Genomic DNA, 22,155 nt, shown 5'->3' with positions numbered 1-22,155 from the left:
TATGTATGTATGTCTTTATGACTTTATCTACCATCTTCATTGTGCATTAACTTTTGTTATCTACATTATTACTCCAGGGTCTTCCTACAGTCCAGAGCAGGATCCGACACCAGGAGCCTGGACACCAGGAGCACTGGATCCCGCAGGAGCTCCTTTGGTTCGGAGCTAGACCAGAGCTCCTTCCTTATGGATGATGGTAAGCAATGTCTCCGGGAGGTGGTCTCACAAAGACTTAATTTTGATTAAAAGTTGCACTTGAGGATGTTCCTCAGTTAGGTTCGTGGGAATCATCTACATGTATGTAAATTTTACACTCTGCACGCCAACGTCACAATGGATGAACTGGGGGCCGTTGCAGAAAGAGTTGCAATCGATTGCAACTCTAAAAATCATGCGCAACTTGATTTTCGACCAATCAACAGCGCGCATTTTGGACTTGCGATTGATTTTTTGACTTGCGTTTAAACGCAACTCTTTCTGCAACGGGCCCCAGGTGATTGTGATTAATCAGCTGCAGGTTTGAGCTGATTTTTCTCCTTATCTGCACTTACTGCAGATCCGTAATTTTATGAAGCTAATAAACTGGAATTATGATGAAATTTTCATGGATTTTGACTGAGTAATAAAGGTTTAAACACATTGCAGTGATCCCGTGAGGTCTAAAAATGCCAAATTCCTTTGAATGGACAATTCTTAAGAACATCCCTATGGGTGAAATCTGAAGCTCTCTAGCAAAAAAATCAAGCACATGGACCCATGCTTATTTTTGCATATTTGGAATATTCAGGTGCTTTTGTATCTACAATTCATGTGCAAAGTATGGTGAAAATGACATGGATTTCACTTTAACTGTGGAACATCCTTAAATTCCCAGGTATTTGTGGTATGTGACACATCACCACATTGGTAAGATCATGATCATGTGATGTCTTGTAATGTGTATTATTCATTGAGATTAAAATATCACGTAACTATGCATTTGCCCTTCAGGGGAGTGTTCAGGGGAGAGTTATCAAATCTGACAACTTTCCTTGATTGTGATTGGCTGAGAAGCCCAGTTGCTATAGCGACAGTGCTTCTCGGCCAATAATTTCAAGGAAAGTTTTCAGATCAGGGCCCTGTTGCATGAACATTCTTATTGAGGTAACTTTGCCATGCAATGGTAACTACCATGGTAACGCTGATCAGCAGCCAATCAAAACCAAGGATTCCATGCAAGTTACCATTGGATGGCAAAGTTACCATAATGGTATCTTTTAATGCAACAAGGCCCTGATAACTTCTCGGATGAAAATGTTGATGAAACAAACACCTTGCAAAACTTGTATCAGACTTCTCTCTTTTATAAGCACATACATGTACATGTACCACATGTTCCTGACATATTTTTTAGATTTTTTTCTGTAGCATGTTCTTTTTTTCATAGGAAATTTCAGAATGGTCCTAACCCTTAGTACATGTAATTTGTTCCTGTTTCTTGGCTCTCAAGGTTGACAGGTACTACATGTACATGCACATGTATTGCTTTTGATAATCACCTTTAATTGTCTGTAGACCTATATATGTTTGAAGTTGCATAAAAACATATTCTTCAGACGTTCATGCATACTCGTGCTTCTCATCACCAGGTGTCACTGAAATTCAGCGTGACCTTGCCGACGTCAATGACCGCTACCAGACCCTCGGCGACAAACTCGCTGACCGCAGGTATGAGCTGGACGACGCCCTCGAGAAGGGTAACCTGTTCAACAGCGAGCTGGCCGGTCTGAATGGCTGGATGGACGGTGTGGAGGGTCAGTTGAAGCAGGAGGTGCCACCCGGACTGACCGCTGGCGATGCTGCTAGGAGACTACAAGAACACAAGGTAGTAATAATATTAAACATTTACATAGTAATATGCAATGCTGGAATGTTTCTAAATGCTGCATACTATTACCCTGGCTTTAGCACGGCTACCATGATCGGGCGCTCAGTGATTCAAGGAATTACTTTTACAACATTTGCTCATTTTCATGAGGAAGACTAGACCACACTTGTTGAAACCAGAACACATTTGTCGAAACATCATGTTTTGGTAGTTCTCTTCAGGACCACACATGGCCATGAAAGAATACATGTGGAACCACTACACTCTCTCAAGTATTAATTATAAACAGAAAACATTCCACTTAGAAACGACCATAGTAAGCCCTGTGTAGTGTGGCCAGAGCGGTAAAGGGCGTGGTTCTAAAACTTACAGAGACAAGAGACAACCTCACTCAGCGATTGCCTGTGATGAACTGCCCTGGGCTGAGTTACTTTAAACCTCAGGGGTTTATTAGGCATAAAACATTAACATGCATGATTTATATATAACAAAGGACAATAAAAAATATTCAAATATCAAAGATAGCAAATAAAAGAAATGCATGGAATGAATCCGTAGTAAGCTGCTAATGAATATTAATGAACTTAAGTCAGAGGGAGAGAACCAATCAGAGAATAAGAACTAATAGCAAGAGTCAAGTATGAGTGAACATGGGCATGAACAAAAGAGAGGGATGGAATAGTGAATCTGGCATGTTGAAAGGAATGTAAAGAAGGTGGAAGAAAGGATGGAATTTTGATGACTAACAGAGAAGAGAGGATGATCAAGAATAATGAAGAACACATCTATTAAAGTAACATAACTATTCAAACTTAAAACCCTGTTCACACAACAGCTCTACACCTGTATAAATGTTTTGTATGATTATTATTTCATAAGCAATGAGACGTTTGGTATAACTCAGTATAACTTTCGTCCTTTTCAGGTTCTGGTTGCTGATATCGAGGACCACACCCCACACCTGATCTCTCTGAAGGGTCTCGGCGAGGACCTGACCGCCAACCGTCACCATCAACCAGGAGCTGATGTGATTGATGAACAAGTGGAATCAGCAAGTAAGTCATATCTTTCAATTTTCTATCATAATTTGGTTGTATACTGTATGTAGCTTTGGAAAATGCAAAGAAATTTATTAAGTTAGCAACATTTAATGATACATGGAGATTTTTAGAAGAATACGAACAAATTACAAGTTCTGTCAAAGAAAAAGAGAGAAAGAAATGTCGCTGGCTTTTTTAGAAATCAAATCTTTTTGATATAATTTGTAATTGCGAAAGGTAAAATAGGCAAGAAAGAGATTAGTCGTTTTGTGCAATAATTTGATCAATTGAGAAGAAAGAAATACTCTAACAAAATTCCCATTTGCTCCCCTTTGCCATGAAATTAATCCTGATCCTGAAAATTATGAAGAAAATTTAATTCAAGGAACATGTATTATAATCCTGCTAGCTCCTTGACACCATATTCTTGGAATTTGATGAAAAAACTTTGCACATTCGCAAGAGAGTTGCCAAATTCGTACTATGCTGTGATATGGAAAAATTACATGTATGAACTATAATGGTGCTAGTGTCTTAATGCCATATCACCATATCATATGCATGCAAAAACTGAATAGTTTGGTCAAATTTTGAACTACATTGTCAAAGAAAACTTGAAATGCGAATCCATTAATCAAATAATTCTAGAAAGAACATGATTGAAATCTGCTATTGATATTAAAAGTTGTATGGTTGTTGTTTTTTGGTTATGATTAATAGTTGACCTTAAACTAATTGATATTGAGTAGTTGTAATTAAAGTTTCATTCAGATATGACACAGCAAAGCTCACCCTCATTTGATCAATACGCAATAGTGCATGTTCTCTTTGCATGATCTGACCAATGCGGTCATGCCTTTTATACCACATGCAACTACATGTAGGCATTTAAGTGCAACTCTAAGTCAAACCTAAATCTTTGTGACCCCCCCTCCCAGATTTTCATAGGTGTAAATTTAGTTCTCTTAAAATAAGGGTCACAAGTCGCTTGTAAAGTCGCTCATAACAGTTTCATGACACACCCACCATATCTGAATGAAACTCAACTTTTTGTTGAGATGGGAGAGTGTGATTGAGAGTATGAATGTTCACATAAAAAAGACAGAAGGTAAGGTACATGTGGAGTGTGACAGCAACACAAGGAGGCATGTGGCATTTTGTACATCGTTGGATCGAGATGAGCCTAGCAGGTTAGTGATGGTTACATCTCTTAGAGTCAGAGCCAGATGGTCATAACTCCACTTCAGCCAATTTACAATACTGGTACATTTGAAATAGGATTTCTCTCATCTACAAAGCGGAAGAATTGAATGCATTCATGATTATTTGCAATAAATTGTTAAAATCAGCTTTATGATTAATTGCTAAGCCTTTAGTTAGTTGGTCCTGAATTTGCAGTACATGTACATAGTGTGTAATGCTGCCACCATGGTTACATTTGTATATAAAAGGAAGAAGAAAAAGCCGGAAATGACAAAATTCATGACTTCCTGGAATCATTTTGGAAAAAAAAATCAAGAGGAGATATTGGAAATTGTGAAGTGGGAGATATGACTGCCTGGTTGTGAAGCTAGGAGAAGGGTGTCTTTGAAAGTGTTTTCAATGGTAGATCGAGAGGCAAAAGTAGAAATGCAAATGAAAACAACAATTATCAATTGGAACAGACTATATGGAAAATAGAAAGTTATGTTCGTCGACGTTTTCAACACTACCGTGTATATTCAACAGTACAAACTGCAGCTTTATGCAAGATACTTATGAAAGAAGAATTTTTATACAAAAAATATATAATGTACTATGTAAAAACAAAAATTCAAAGAACAAACAATATATACTATTGAGTTACACACATTTAAAGCTATCATTACACCATTCTCATTATACGTTTAACTTAATCCAAGGGTTTGGGTATTCTTGATTTTAAATAGGATTGACTTTATATTAAATATGAAGCGAGTTGGACATTTTTCACATTATACATGTACTTAACACAACATGAGCACAATGCACAGTGAAGCAGCCTTAACCACTTACAGTGTATCATGTGTAATAAGTCCATGTAGGATGTTATCTAATTAATCATGTATTTACCAGTTCTAATCAAGTAAATGCTGGTTGACACTGAACATGTCCAGGTGGGATTTGATAATAGCACAGCAGGAAAGAGTGAAGGTCGCCATTAGAGCCGTAAATATATAAAGTAGCATTAGCTTCCCATGGATAATTAAGCTACATGTCGGATGACTTTGTTTTAGTGTTAGAGGTTTTGAAAGTGGAATGTCCAGTTTGTGACAATTTTATCCTGATTTTCAATATTCTTGGGTTTTTGACATCTGTATGTATGTCTGCGTCTGTCTCGTCCCTCTCTGTCTGACTCATTCAGTCCTCGGTTTATTAAGCATGTACATTTTCGCACATACAAAGCATTTAGCAATCAACATTCTCCGCTATAACACCATATTGCATTATTTCAATGTTAAATGTATATCTCCAAATCATAAACAACCTTGTTAACGCTCACAGCATATTAAAAAAGGTTTTACTTGTTTGCAAATCATGTACCAGCAAGATTTATTTTGGATTACCCTTCAATTTGGGAGCCTAATCCTGTGCCAAGTTCTATCCATTGGCGGTATCAGTCTGCACCTGGCTGCGTTTATTATTGGTCACGCCCACTTGTTTGTGTCTGTAGTGATTTTTTCAGCCATGACTATTTTCAATCCATAGAATATCACAGTATTTGACTTGCAATAATTAATTAAAATTTTACTTGTATGTCAACATTAAACCATATGTTTTGAAAAGTGTCTGCTCATTTTACATTGATTTGTTTTTACACTGTAAATCTTTTCCTTATTGGCTTCCCACCATTCACCCTGTCTTTGCTTTATCCCCAATCACCTCCCCCTGTTCCTCTCTTAACCCCCCCTCTGTCTCTCTCTCTCTTTAATATATTTCTCCATCTCTCCCTCTCTTTACTTCTCTATCTCATTCTTTCTATACAGTGTATAGATGTTTTTTTTCCTTTCTAATTTTTATTTGTTCTTCCTCTATTTCTCTCTCTGCCCCTTTATTTTTATTTTTTCAAAGAATTGATGGTAAATATACCTCATCATTCAAATTCATTAAACATGAATGTTAATTGTTTAGTATGTTATCTTCATTTTATTTTGCACAACACCAACGTACTGCACTTTACATTCTATATCTGGGCCGTCTTACAAAGAGTTACGTTTGATCCGATCAACCTCAAGTGTATGGGAATCCATCAGTGTCATAATTTTTTCTTTAGGAAATTTGCACATTGCCCTTTGAAAACAAAGAAAAGCATACTGAATTGTCAAGAAAACGGTGAATGTGTGAATATACATTATATCAATAAAATATTTTTTGAACCAGCATGTATTTTAGTTGTTGACGTTTCTGGCTTTCCATAGTTGTGATTGATTGGATCAATCATACATGTGTTTGTGAGACAGGGCCCAGGTTTTGGGACACACTTCAACTTGCACTCAGTCATGTACATGTACAATAGATGACTTGTTGATGACATCTTGTCCAACTATCTGAGATATTAAACATCTAATTTGCAATGCTTCATAATCCTTACAGGAAATGCTTATAATCATACTGGAAATAACATGGAAATACAATCCATTAATAGGACAATGCTTTCCTGTGATTAAGAGAATGATGTGTACTACATGTAGTTGAATGTGTACTCACTTAATGTTCATCGAGAGTGATGTAAACCGGATTCTATGCTAATGCAGTTTCACATCGAGAGTAAAAAAAAAACAGTCCACTTTTTCTTTTAAATTGATTAAATATTTCTAAAATTGTGTTATACTGCTATCACCAAGAGCCCCCTGCATCTCACATTCATAAGTGTACTTCATCTTACAAAATATAGGTGCTTTAACCAGTTTAACACTGTTTTATTTTAGTATGAGCACAAATTACATAGACTCAATACCCAATTACCTCTGTCATATGGGTTATATATATTCAGGTGGATAGTGCCATTATATCAAGTTCATTTAGCAAAAGTGAGTTAACCTTGAAATATTTTGAGGCCTTATTGATTGATAAGCTCACACTGTATATGTTAGTACGCAATTGATTTGACAGTTTATGAAGGATTACGCCATACCTTTTCATTGTGCAAAAAAATGCAGAAAAAATGCAGTCGCCTAAACATTGAATATCATATAATATCATCCTGTTCTTGAATTGTTATCCTAAGCATAAATAACTTCTTTATTTTTTTTGTAGAATGGTGGTATTTTAAACTGCTATGATCTTTTGACATACATATACATGTATGTTTCTACACAGTCACACATTTTTGATTCCTGAAAAAAAAAGGAGTCAATATTTTTTCACCATGACATCTTGTGAATTACTGGGGTCGGTACACAATCATTTTCAATTCAATTCAATTCATTTATTTTCTCTTTCAGTCTATTTACATTTACAATGATAGTTCATTAGACATATTTACAAAATATAATATATAAATCATTTCTATAATGCAATAATGCTATGAAATCGAAAGAGGAGACCTACTAAAAAGCAGAGCTTGTAGGGTGAAGGCCCCCTTTCATAAGTACATTATATGAATAGAAATAAGATAAAATAAAGAAATAAACTATACATATTTATATACAATGAATAAAAAATATTCAAAAATAAAAATAAATAAAAATAAAAATTAATGAATCAGTATACACTGTATACAGAAATCATAAAACGATTATACATATATACAAAGAGAAATAAACAAACACATTTACATATTAAATTGAATTATATAATTAATTAAATTAAATTATATAGAATATATAAGTATACCATATTCTCAAAATGTTATTCTAAAATGCTTTAAATCTGAATTTTAGCAGAAGGGCCCTCTTCCATACCCATCCACATGAGATTCGGTCGCTGTGCTCTCTTACAAAAAAAAAACATATTTCCCTCTTTTTTTATTAGTTTTCTGTCTTATGCCTGTTTGAACAGTCAGTTTAATGCAGTAAATATCTCTGTTCTGTTGAGTGAACTCAATTAAACCGGGAAGTAAGGGCACATTCAGGAAAAACAAAAACATGTTTACGACTGCACCTACACATATTATGGTTTGCTTATTTTTCATCAAAGTCACTGTTTTATCAATTATTTACGTCTGGACTGTAGCAAAACAAAAACCTAGACTACAGCAGGAATTTCAAAACCACCAATGATTACATGTATATTGTCATAGGAAGTCACCTTTTTGCTATTAACCATTAGTCTATTTCATGAGAACACGGAAACTAGTCTGTATAAAGAGCATCGGGTTGCCTAGCGACCAGGATGTAATCAGCAAACATGAGAGAATATGATTAGTGCATAATTAGGTTTCATATCCCCTTTGAGTTATTTCACTCAGGCTCGAACACCTCAAAACAATCCATTGATATTAAAAAGTTCTTATCATTACTGAGCATGCATTGTACAATAATTTAGAACTTGAATTCACATACAGTGCATCCCACGAAAAAGGAAACCTGTTTTCAGAGAGAGATTTTTCAATCATTAAATATGTTTTACTATAAATTTGATTTTTATGATGAGAGTGTAATCTCGTCTTTTATTTGAGACAAACAGTTAAAAGCAAATCATTTATGTAAGGCAGATTACAAACAATATACATTGAAACATCAAACAATTTGCATAGGAACTCGTGTGTGAATCTGAATCCACTCTCATTTCAGGGATCAGTGAGAGAATCTTAAAGAAAGAATACAAAAGAAATGCCAATGAGCCAATTTTGTCAATTTTTCTTCGCAACCTGGGGCCCGTTTCATTTAAGGGTTACAACTGTTGTAACTTTGCCATTATGGCAACTACCATGGCAACAGGGCTCAGCAACCAATCAAAATCAAGGTTACCATGGTACTTACCGTAATTGTAAAGTTACAACAGTTGTAACTCTTTATGAATCGGGCCCCAGATTTCGACATAAAAAATTCAAACCTGTCTTATCCATTAATGCATGAAATATTCGTCACATATTTGGTTTTAAAATATAGAGGAATAATTGAATTGTATGATGATGTAAATAAAATATTATAATTCATTTGCCTTTGAAGATGAAAGACATGGGAATCCTGGTTTCTTTTTTTTTCTGGGATGCACTGTATAGATAGGATCTAGTTTCACATGTGTATCACCTAAAAATAATTCATTTAGTTACCACTGATAATTAAATGTTCTTATCATGATACAACTGGAGTAAAGCTACATGTATTTGATAATTGAGTTAGAATTTGGATTGAATTAAGGGTGTGTTTATGCTTCCATTGCGAGGACAGAATCAGCGATTTCAAACGTCGATTCAAAACGCCGATCGTAAACGTGGTTCTGGGAGTGCTGTTTATGCTTAACTTTTCAGAGCAAATCATGATCTCCAGCTGGCTTCGCATCGTAAAGCGAGGTCAAATTGGGCGCGCGCCTTTTTTCGAAAGTTTTTTTTCCCATTGTTGTTATTACGTAGAGATAACACGGAGCAATACGACTGTATTTGCCCGCGGATTTTCATCTCAGCGGAAGCAGGTACCAAAATGACGTCATTTAAACACGTTTACGATCGCGGTTGTGTTTATGCTTCCCCAGAAAGCCTGATTCTGGTCAAACGACGTTTACAAACGCACCTTTTTGTGAGTTTACGGTCGGCGTTTTGAAACAGCGTTTATATGAAAGTAAGCATGGACGCAACCGTGTTTTGCACTAATCACGTATGGAAACGCTGATTCTGGCCTGAAAAATGGAAGCATAAACACGGCCTAAGTTTCACATGTGTGCCATGATACATTTTATTGCTCAACTTCATTGGGCAAAGCACTAATCTAATAACTGTTAATTTTTTTTACTTATTATATAACAAACATACACCTGTATGTTTGTATCAACAGTAAATTACAGATGTTAATGTACAATATATGTGTAAATCAGATACATCATGAGATTTGCGATCTGTATGTGTTACACTTTTATGTGCACTTTTGGATTTTTCCGAGGATACTTTAAAAATTGATTTCAGTAATTCATCTCACTAGATGAGGCTCCCCCCAAATAGAATATTGACACAATGTCATCATTTAAGACTGCTTTCCCCATGTACATGTAGTGCACCAAGTAGATTATGCTGATGTATGAATTTTGAAACCTTGACAAAATGATTAATAGGCTTCCTGGTTAAGTGAATCCATTTTGTTGTTGTTTTGTTTCCTTTGTCCTTTTCTTCTCTCTATCTTTATAATAATCCGCTTTTATATAGCGCTTAATCCATCGGAACGACGTTTCTAAGCGCTTTACAGATATATTATTACCCCGGTCATCGGATTCAATCAGTCATTCCCGCACACAATGTGTGCACATCCTCCACTCCCTGGGGAGTATTCCAGTCAGTCGCCTGTGAGGCGCACACAATACTGGACAAGCTACAATGACTTTCACATCCTACCGGGTACCCATTTATCTCTTCTCTCTTTATAATTTGAAAGATCCATTACTAATGAATTATCAGTCCATCATATTGTAGAATACATGCTGGTTTTAAACCTTGGATTATGAATATAATTGATATGTCAAAATGTAAAGACAAAAAGGAAACCAAATATTTAATACTTGCATTGGACACATGTGAATACTTAATTCATTACAGCATCACTCGTTTTCTAAGTACTTTCAGAGAAGAATGGCATGATCCGCCCCTCAGGTTTCAGCCCCCACATACATTCTGGCTTTACCTCTAAACTTTTCTTACTTTCCAAACACTTGGCCAATGAGTGATGGTGATATTTGAGACAGACTGTAATGAATCATGCATACAGTCAATGCCAGACTCGACTCCTACACTTTTCCTCTCGGATTCCTTATGGCATTTACTTCCTCGATGCTGGTGAACACTTAACACCTTGCTTGCTTACGTACTGATTATGTTTCCTTACTAGTTTGGAAGGTGAATGGCCTACAGCAAACTTATTTTAAGAGAGAAAGAGGGGGGAAATGAATTAATATGATTAATGAAGAAGAGGTGATGAACATATATAACCCCTTCCTTAATTTCACAACACACTGATTATGTTTCCTGACGATTTTGGAAGATGATTGGCCAATTACAAAACCATTTAAATATATAGAAAAAAATGCACAAGGAATGTGAAAAAACATTGTTGTTAAAAATGTTTAATCAGAAAAGGTTCTTTAAGGTGGCTGTTTTGCACTGTTTAGAAAATTTAGCTTTGTACTCTATTTCTACTAATTGTTGAAAATATATATCTCAGAGTGTAATATTGAGAACTTCAGTATTACAGCAATTTGAAATCGAAATTTCAACCTTGTCCCCTTGATGAGGAATATTTTATGTTGCTAAAGGAATTGGAGTCCCACATCCCCAATCTTCTGAAATAACGACATTTCAATAGCAAGTAACTCTGTATCTTTTCACAAAAACAAGTGACACATTTCCTTATTTATTGAGAAACCCATTCTTCCTTTTGTCGTGGGACAGCAGTAAAGCTGTTGTCTGTGTACGAATATTCTCAAAAGGGTACCTTTTTGGCTGACTTTTAGATTTTTTACAAAAGTTTTTGGCCTCACCTTGATCTAAACTTTTGACGAGGAAGTTTTGGGCTTCCTAGTATGACTAATACCTCTCAGTGAACAAGATAGAGTGAACCAAATGATCAAGATCATTATAAAAGATGCTATATCATCATGAACAAGAGAGAGAGAGAGAGAGGGGGGGTGGGCAGTGGGATAGAAATAGTGGGGGTATGGAAATAGGAGGATACATTAAACGAGAGGAAGGGATGAACAAAAATATATTTTCAAATGATAGAGAGATCAAAATGAATGTATTTGATTCATAGGATACATGTATAAGGGAGAGTGGGCAAGGAAAGCGAAACATTGTGATAAGAAGGAATGAAAGAAAAATGTAAGTACTGGTATATGCAATAAGATAAATACATGTACTTGAACTTGCACTTACAGTTCAGATACAGTTAGAAAATCAAAAATGTGGAATGGAAATTTAGCGAGGAAGAAAGTAGTCTGATTATAGAGAAATTGCAAGGAGACCTAGAATAGATAATGAAACTGAATAACAACAAACTTGAAGACATGGAGAGATAAACTTTAAACTAAGTTTAGAAGGTGACAGAGAGAGGGGGGGGGGGGGGGTAGAAGAAAGAATTCTACCCGGATGATGAGACAATGATGTTGCAATTTAAGAAACTACATGAGGTAACGAGCCACAGGATCCGTGCTTCTTAAAGATAGCTAGAAATATCCTCTTTTATTGCCCATGCACTAAAGGCAGGAAATGAATATCCCATTGAGCAGCGCTTACGAAAGCAATGTATTCGTAAATTGTTTCCAATTACCAGCGCGCCTTGTTTTTTTTTATCCAAGCTTTGGGTGATGAGCTGTCGACATGGTCCATTTATTTTGCCCCATGTAAAGGTAGCTTAACCAGGAAAAATGGAAATCAATTACTCTAAATCATCTGTTGTTGAAAGGGTTAGAGTATTTTCATTCTGGTCTCATTAAATAACAGTGTAATCCAGGATGGTTATATACCTGCATGTCTATTTGTGCAGGATTTTATTTTCATTTTGTTACAAATTTCCCTTGTTTTTATGAGGATTTGCCACTTCGTGAGGGTGTTTAAGGCAGGCTAAAAGTGATGATTAAATACTGACACACAGACACGATATTCAATGCTTCATCTTATTGATGAATAGCTTATAAAAGTACATCCACTATAATACAATATAAAAACCCTTCAATGGTGATTTTATAAAAAAATGTCGCTATTTACATGTTCTTATTTACATATTTTATGTAAGTGGCAATGGATAAAAGTTTGAATGTTTCAAATGTTCAATTTGTGACATTGAGTGAAAAAAAACCATATAAATATACCTAATGTAGTACCATGGTAGGGTTTATCCTGTGACTTTTGGCATCCAGTATATATATATATATTCTCTGTGTATGCTTCGATAATATGGCTTGCACTATCGAATCATTGACATTGATTTGTTAAAAGTTATAGCCTTGTTGCTATAATAGGGTATCCAATGTTTAGGAAATCATTGAATTCTGAGGCCTTTGAGGTTTAATCTCGTGAATGTATCACTGGATAAAGGCTATTACCTTGTTTAAATTGAAATCAGGGTTCCCATGATTTACTTTTCCTTCTAATGTAACATGTACTTGGCTATTGGTGAGAGACACATTCCATGTCCTTTCATTTGAAATTAATGGTGTTTAAACACATAATACAAGTTAATTTTGCAAGTCAATAATGTTTTATTTAGGAGCATGTGTTGTTTACCCAGGGGTGTTATTGTATTTCATATGGCTGTGTCTTTTCTGTGAAGTCACAAAATAGGCCTCGGTTTAGAGAAATTTTGCTGTCCAAAGTATCCCATTTGTATGTCATTGTTAGATTTTGTAAATCACTTGGATATAAGATAAAGGAGATATACATTTATGTACATGTATATTGACTGAGTTGACCACAAACAAATTTTTTTTCCATTTTTTAATGGAAAAAAGAGCCCAAACATATGATTACTGAAAAGTGAAACTTTATTGATAGGAGAATGAGGACAATGCAGAAACCTTAAAAAACAAAACAAAAAAAATCCCTTGGGAATGTTTCATGGAGTGTCTTGTCTGAGTTACCTGTTCTGAGCCAATTAAAATCAAGAATTTTAGAAGCTTACAACAGTAGTAAGTGAACATCATGGAATATCTATTCCATGAAATGACCCCTCTCTTTTTTTTATTTTTTTATTTAAGGTAAAGATATTTTCAGATAAAAAAAAAATCATCTGTATAACAGAGGTTGATGAACAAGACTAGCGCAGACTCCAAACTTCCAATTCTCCCACACTTTTCAAAATACTGGAACAATATAGGCCATATTGTTCACACTTTTCCTTTTGTCCTTTCCTACGCTTTTGGAGAGAAAATACTATACTCTGTTTTCAAAAGCTTCTCAGAATAGGAGAGTGGGCAGAACAGAGAAAGGGAGAGGTGAGGCTTTACAACAGCGAAAACTGACACAGGGGTAGAGAGAAGAAGAAAGAGAGAGAGAGAGAGAGAAGAGAAAGAATAAAAGAATGGAAACTTGAAGGCCAGGGGGATCGAAGAAAGAGATAGAAACTAAAAATTACTTGTGTTTTCTTTTCATAGGTGGGTGGTAGCGTTACTGTGAAGAAAACCTGATTCAATTTATGATTTCTAAAGGCAGTTTAGTGAGGCCATGCATTGGTAGTTGACCAAAGCCTATAGGGTCAATGATTTTTTATTCCCATTAAGTTTTTGATAATACAACTGTAATCTGACTAGCCAAACAAGATGATTCCATCCTTTTTGTCATATTTTGTTTATTTCATTTGTATCACCCCCATGGTTTTATTTACGATCTTGGTTCTTCTACTTTGTTACCTTCCCATGTTGTTAAATCCTTTCTTTTCCCCTTCTCTGGACCCATTTCATGAAGAGTAACAACTTTTAACTTTAAATTTATGATAACTACCATGGTAACGGGGCTCGTCGGCCAATCACAATCAAGTTTACCATGGTAGTTACACTAATAACAAACTTTATAGTTCTATATCTTTATGAAATGGCCCCCAGAATTTTATTTCATATTCATTTTTAACAATCTCTGGAAGGTCATGATATTTCAAGCAAGGGAAGGATCATAACTTTGGGGATTTGGGGCTACAATGAATTGTCAATATGATTTTCAACCACTCCCGATCCACATATTTGTGCAGCACTCTCCAATATAGTTCACCATTTTCTTTAGATGTTGAACTTTGTTCTTTATCATTGTTGATTTTTTTTAAAAGGCAAATTTGGCGTACAACTTCCAGACATCCTAATTTATAATTTTCAGTGGGAGTTCTTCGATGATTTCAGTGGGAGTTCTTCGATGATTTCAGTGGGAGTACTTTGATAACAGGCTTTATTTGGTCACAAATATTAGATATTTTCCCTTCTTTTCATCCGTCCCCAGTGGTTTCCCCAGTGCAAACATTCCACCCCCGTGTGGGAGAATGGAATAGACCATAAGTTGACTTTGTGGAATGAACCATATAGATAATAGTCTTCCCGGGTAAGCTTTTTGCACAGTGCAATTGTTTCTCCTCAAACTTGTCTATGTATACTGGCAATTTATTCCTTATCCATGTATGTTCTCTCGGGATGTATCTAATATTCCCCAAAGTCAATCCTCAGTGATTCATCAAATTTATCCATGACCTCCGACAAGTGCGCTGAATTTGCAGATCTTCATCAGTTCAAAGCAGAGTCTGGTGTTCGAGACTACACACCAATTCTATAGAGGACTGCTGTGTGAATATTCTGTGTGCTCTGTTGTATGCCTCTCTGGTGAACCATATACAGTACACAGATTATTTTTTTCGTGGGGAATGCTGCAGATCTCTCTCGCTGCCAACACTATATCTGCTATCAGCGGAGGATTCGGTCTGCACGCACTGTATTTACTCGTCTGTTTGGGTGTTCGTAGATTAGCTGTGTTCAGTAGAGGAGGAACACCAGTCAGAACACCTGTGGAATGCCCGTTCCCATTTTTCGGAAGGGGTCGATCGTGCCGTGAAACCCTAACCTACCCTGGCTGTGATAGCCGTGCTGTCATTTCAGGAATTTGGTAGGTTAGAAAAGGTCGATACAATACATCAAGAAAGACGTGATACGAGGACCTCTTGCAGGGATATTAATGTTGGATTTGTGGCATTGAACATGGAATTTTAATGTGACGTTTAATGTGGATATGTTCACTCGCCTTCTGGATTCTGACTCCAGTGGTCCAAGGAATGATTGTATTCAATTCAAGTTTTTGTGATATATGAAGAGGTCGTCTGCGTGCTTGGATGCCCCAAAGAGTGGTTTAATCACGTTATATTGCCTGATGAGTGAAAAGGAATTGCATGACCTACTCAAATCAGCAGTCAATAGTTTTTACTATGATCAGCAGTCAGTAGTCTTTACTATTATTGATTAGACAGGGATATATGATTCAGTTTGCACATTCACCCATTGGACCTTGTCATTCAGTTTGGCTTTATCAGAAGAGGTGGGTCTAATCACTTATCCACTAGATCCTGTTCATCAAAGAAAGCTCATCTTTAGTTATATAACTAATCCACCACAGTTGTAAAGAGTATACTTGGTCGCCAGATTGTGGAATATATCAATAAGGATTACTCGGTTCACAGTTTTTTCAGAGCACCGGGAATCAGTGCAGCATATAACTTAGCAGTGGAATTTGGAACAAATACTGTATATAGTCCGTGGGGAATATATCTCTGTGGCAGATGCCCTATTTGGAATATATCAACAAACAGGGTGATATATCCACAGCACATTTTGAGAGGAGCTGAAATAATAATCTGAAGTATATACTCTTTCAAAATTGATATACCTCATCTGGCAAAACTTTCAAGAGGAATATATATATAGTTCTTTATACTTCACAGTGGAAGTGCCTGAAGTGGGTACTAATGCTCTGGATTTTGCTGTTCAACTTGTCAACTGAGTTATATTGAGTGGAATATATAGATTATTTCCTTGGAAGGATCAGTGCTCTGTGAACACATAACAGTCAAGATATGTCATCGAGTGACACACGCCAGCCAGCGTATGATACTTCTCGGTCGCTGCTTTCTCTTTCTGCTGTCTGTGCCCGTGAATAGGGCTCAAAGTAACACACATGCTATGCAATATTGATTAGGAGTGGCCATGAGGAATAACTGCAATATCAACCTCACAGCATTTTAATAATATATATGTGCACTGCAACAAGTATATTGGAGTCCCCTTCTAATGTGCAGTGCATGAAGTAAACATAAAACAGCAAATCTATATTCTTTTAAAGTTTTATGGAACCTACTCATATTTAGTCCCCTACTATATCTCATAGTTTGTTACACAGCATTAAACATAATAATATATATATGTAATATTTATTTAAGGAGTTTATATTTTATAGTTGATTATATCAAAGAGATTTGTTCAGATTTTACGCCTGACTCAATCAACATGTGCCTTCCATTTGTATCATTGAGATGAATTATATCAAAAGACATATTCCTGTTAGTATCAATAGACCAAAGATGGACACTTTATGAAGAATTTCAATCCATTAACTATATCAAACGATCAGTACTATCCCCTGACTGCCTTGATAAAAAAAATCGAGGATTCAACGTCAATTTCCATTTAAATATCACTAAATATAGATTATGACAATGGGTGACATACGCGAACCCGAAGATTCGCCGATCTCGCGCAGGAAACAGATTATACGCGGCCCCATGGGCCTTCCCATGGAGATAGAAATCACGTCCAAAAAACTTGGCAAGTTTCAACAAAAACGATGGCCCGAGCGACAGCCTCGCTTCTCGCGAGAGATCGCGGACGCGGAAGTCGACGAGGGCGACGTGGTAGTTTTCGATTGTCACTATTATGGATATCCGTCCCCAGAGGTTAGGTGGTACAAGGACGATACGGAAGTCGAGAGGACAGACCGTTGTTTAGTTTATACGAATGAGATTGAGAGTATGCTAGTACTATGTGACGTTACTGTGGACGATACCGCCACGTACACGGCAAAAGTTAAAAACTATTTAGGAGGAGTGGAAACAGATGCGCAGTTAACAGTCTACAAAAAAGGTATGTACAGAGAATAGAAAGGGGAGGGGCTGCCGCTGGCTGGCTCATGTTACGTGTTATGGTTTAAATAAACCATAATCTAATCTTTGGTGAAAACATTGATTTTAGTAAACCATAGTCTAATCCATGTTTAAACCATTTAAACCACTGTCTAATCTTTGATTAAAATATTGGTTTACTGTATACAAAACATGCATACTCAAATTGATTTCTAATTAATTCATCAAAGTCTCAATTTTCTAAGTACCAAAACTACATGCGTATACTATATAGATTTGCTTTTCCCCAACATATAAAAAACACACATATTTAAACAAAGTTTTATTTTTTTAGCTCCCCCATAAACCATGGACTTATGACAAGGCTTACATTAGTTGCCCAAGAGATCAGAATGGAAGCAAATCAATGTTTCCATTTTATCATTGACTTGGCTCTTGTTATGTGTAGGTATTATGGGACTTTCTGTATGTTTCATGCAGAGGTATGACCCTTTGATATGCAGTAAATGATAAATTGTTATGTACACATATGTATGCTCTTCGTGAAACCTATTTTTATCACGCATATTTATTGTTGACATTGATCAACTCGGATTCGCACTTATGAATCACATGATAACTTTGATCACTTTTATGGTTATTTTACACACCACCCACCTTCGTAAATCTCAATGAAAAAGATAAAAAAATCCACCTTTATTTGCTCATCCTTATAAAAATCTTAAATATTAGTAATGCACATTTTCTATTTTATTTTGTTCATTTATTTCCTTATATTTCATGTGCTCCTACTTGTTTACTGAATGATAAAGTATATGTATGTGGTTGAACTTGTTGGCCCATATTCTGAAGTCAGGTTTAACTTATAACACGGTCTAACTCTGTGCTAAATTTATGGGCGGCCAAAAGTTACAAAAAATTTGGTCATATTGTATCTTTCTTATGTTTACAATTTTGTTTCCTTTTGCTTTCATAAGGAAGAAAAATACTTTGGTTATCATTCCCAGACAATTATACGTATGAATAATTTGGATGTCATATGAGTTGATAGATTGAATGTGTACTGCTAGGGATTTGTGCTCCAACTGGCTCTCCATAGTTAAACCACAACTTTAAACCAGGGTTTAATTTAAACCCGAGTTCAGAATATGGCCGTTATGTCTGTGACAGAAATAATGGGTACTTACATTATAACTAGAATTTATGTGCTAAAAGAGTTCATCATTCTCCGTACAACAGGTATTGCAGTTTTGATATATTGTGAATCGGATACAATATCAAGGACAATTATGTTTGATCGCAAGCATATTTGACAAGCATCCTTGTATGAAGTAATGGAACGCTTCATACCTATATGTGTTTACGACTCAATAATTTTCAATTATTCTTGAGTAGCCAAGTGAAAATTCTATATGATAGGGAAGGTGCATGTCAGTTATGACTGCCCACTTTGATTAGTCTTCAGACAGAGACCCTAATTGGAAATTTAATAAGAAAATGGGTCTTGGCACAAGTCTAGTGCACCAGTTCGTACAGTAGTCATTCAAACTTGTTGGTCTGAAAAAAAATAGACCTCTTGAGTGCATTGCATCAAGCCGGGGTTGAACCTGCAGGCCAGAGCTAGAGGTGTCGAGGCCCAGTGGATAAGTCTCCATACTTTGAACCACGAGGTCGGGGGTTCAAACCCCACCGCAGCGCTCGCATCCCTTGGCAAGGCGTTTATCTAAATTTGCCACTCTCCACCCAGGTGTAGTAAATGTATACCCGGTAGGAAGGAATTCTTTGAATGCTCGATGTGCCCGATCATGGTAGCCGTGCTAAAGCCAGGGTAATCGTATGCAACGCTTAGAAACATTTTGTATGAAGCACTATAAATGCTGCATATTGTTTTTAATCATTATATCAAAGCACCCCCCTGTTTTTTGTTTGTTTCTTATTTGTTTGTTTGTCACAAAATCTTTGAAGGAAAAGTAGAGGTTCTCTTTTTGAAGTACACAATATCTTATGGTGCCTTGTGAGAGGAAAGCGTCATGTAGTCCTTGCTTGCTTACTCTTCTATGGTTCAGACTGTGTCTCTTGTTAATGGTACATTGTAGAAAATTGCAGCAGTAAAAGTGAGACTCCTTGGCAGAACCTAGCTGGTAGAACTGGAAGAAAAAAAGTTGCTGAACAGTAGACTCATGCTTTTGATGCTCTTTTCACTCATATGGTTTCTAGCTCAGGTAGACCTCACAGGAAAACAAATATAGTCTCTGCATGCACATAACATGTACTTGTAGGGTTCCTCTAACTGTTCATCGGGTAGAATTGAAAGAATTACAGGGAAACCTGACGATCAATCATTCATAATTACAGGCAGTTTGCACTGGGCAGCAGACATCTGTATGCTTGTACTGTGTATGAACATCAGCCTTTTTTTTAAAGGACCCTAAATGGGTCATTTTTATTATCCCCAAATTTATGCAAAGTTGGGATGAAACATCATTTCATAATTTTCAATATAATGTAATATTCTAATTGAGCTTCCTCATTTGATACTATGTTGTAATTTGATTAGAATTTGGACTTGTGGTCAAATTCTTGAATTCTCCTCATATCAGTACACAACATGTCATCTGGTTATCTGCAATCTTGGTGCAAAGTCCTGGGTATACATTACTTCATACAGCTAATCTGGTATTAAATTCCTATATGTTCATGAATAGTTCATTTTCAAGGGAGTGCTCTGTTATTATGCCTTCGTTCAAAGTCCACAATATCTTTTGTACAAAATTGACCTTATTATGGTATCTCTGGCTCTTGGATTGCACAATGCCTTTTTGTATAAATTTTATTGAAATGTTAAGAAGTTTCACTGAAAGTAATAAATATGCTTTCCATCACTTTTTTTTATCAAGACCTTTAATTTGTAATAGTAATAAGGTAGTAGCATTGGAGCATGTCTTTAAAGCTTGTGTATAGTTTTGCTAAATCCACCAAAATGTACCTATCACTATTCCAATTCATTGCTAGCTAATATGAATGGATATGCCCTATAACAGTTATGATGTGGAGAATATGAAATGAAAATGTGTTTTACAGGATCAATTTTGCGATTTTACATGGAAATTTAACTTGATCGGGTCACCCGATCAAATTAAATTATCTGTGTGTTTTTGTCTTTCAATTAAATCCTATTCCAAATCATGGAATGGGCTGAAAGTGAAACTTTCAAGATATGTTCTTTGTAACTTTTGGATATCTAATCACTAAATTTATGAGATAAGTGCTTGAATGCCCATTTTTTAAATTTAAAACAAAGCATCGCCGAGAGAGGGCGCTATATATCCAAGATTTGAATATTTGAAATTTTCTCAGAGAAGTGCAGTTGGAAAAATATCTAACGGTCTCTACGCTTCAGTAAGACTGTCATATTAGATGATATTCGATTATCGATCACATTATTGACCCTTTACCAATGCTATACACAGGCTTTAAAATATTGTGATGGTAGGTAATAGACAGGCCTGGTAATAGATCTACCTGGCATATAGGTAGACCAAAACATTTAAAAAACCCACAAAACTTTAGATTGAATCAAAATGAAAAAATGCAATGATATTGTTCTGAAATTATTACCACAATGATTGGAAAGATGAGAGTGACAGATGTGCATTGCTATTGAATTAAATAAGGGACATAAAAACCACATGGTTAATAATTTGAGCTTGAGGCAAGATCGCCAGCCAAGTAGTATGTTTTTTACCGCAACGTGACGTATGATAGACAGATTGTGTCACGAGGGTTATTCGTTTACTGGCCGACAGACAGTCTTGTGATTCAGGTTTATTAGATTGATTTCCTGACAAGTGAAACTCAAGGCATGTTGCGAGATCTTACATGTACAATCGATTGTAACTTATTTACGACCAATGTCAATTTTTAGTTTTCCAACCTGGCGGGTGTTTCACAGAGCTGTTCGTAAGAACGACTTTAAGAACGACTGGTGATCCTTTCATTTGGTAAACGATATACGCCATTGGCGATGGTTTAGCGTGTAAGAAAGGCTCGCCAGTCTGTCTTAAAGTCGCTCTTAACTTATGAACAGCTTTATGAACGGCATTAATGCGTCATGTGAATCTTCAATTGAGTGTACATATTTTTTTAAACTGCAATTTACAATGCAACGATCACTTTTAAATCAATTTTAATGCTTGAGATTGATTGAAGACCTAAAATAAATTTGCAATTCTAAGTTTCTTGTAGTTCTTTGACGACATACTCTTCTTTTGAAGTAATGAAAGAAATGTTTTATAAAACATATGAAAGTAGTTACGTGTATGAAATATTAGAGAAGAGATAAATGAGTTAATGTATAGCTTGAAGTAGTGAATAGATGAGTGATATATACATATAAAAATCAATGATTGAACTGGAAAGACGGTTAATGAATAAATGAATGAAACACAAAACAAATTGAAAGCTGTTCAAGCATTTCTAAAGATAT

General features: G+C 35.8%; 2 protein-coding genes across 4 annotated transcripts in view; both read left to right on the top strand.

Moving 5' to 3' along the window:
• Window positions 1-3,780, top strand: part of LOC121430519 (dystonin-like) — a 37,712-nt gene extending 33,932 nt beyond the window's left edge. Inside the window, exons 33-35 of the mRNA XM_041627808.1 lie at window positions 78-196; window positions 1,629-1,864; window positions 2,793-3,780. Coding sequence (XP_041483742.1) covers window positions 78-196; window positions 1,629-1,864; window positions 2,793-2,975 — 538 coding nt within the window. The 3' untranslated portion in view covers window positions 2,976-3,780. The remainder of the gene's footprint in view (window positions 1-77; window positions 197-1,628; window positions 1,865-2,792) is intronic.
• An 11,588-nt stretch (window positions 3,781-15,368) lies between these two features.
• LOC121430517 (microtubule-actin cross-linking factor 1-like) overlaps window positions 15,369-22,155 on the top strand; it is a 74,707-nt gene continuing 67,920 nt past the window's right edge. The window contains exon 1 of one of the 3 annotated variants that reach the window (XM_041627799.1): window positions 15,369-17,670. In XM_041627799.1, the coding sequence (XP_041483733.1) occupies window positions 17,241-17,670 (430 nt within the window). In that variant the 5' untranslated portion in view covers window positions 15,369-17,240. The remainder of the gene's footprint in view (window positions 17,671-22,155) is intronic. The other 2 variants (XM_041627800.1, XM_041627802.1) reach the window with 2 other exon arrangements.

This window comes from Lytechinus variegatus, chromosome 17 (assembly GCF_018143015.1).
Source record: "Lytechinus variegatus isolate NC3 chromosome 17, Lvar_3.0, whole genome shotgun sequence".
NCBI lineage: Eukaryota > Metazoa > Echinodermata > Echinoidea > Temnopleuroida > Toxopneustidae > Lytechinus > Lytechinus variegatus.
This window is presented reverse-complemented; position numbering and strand designations above follow the sequence as displayed.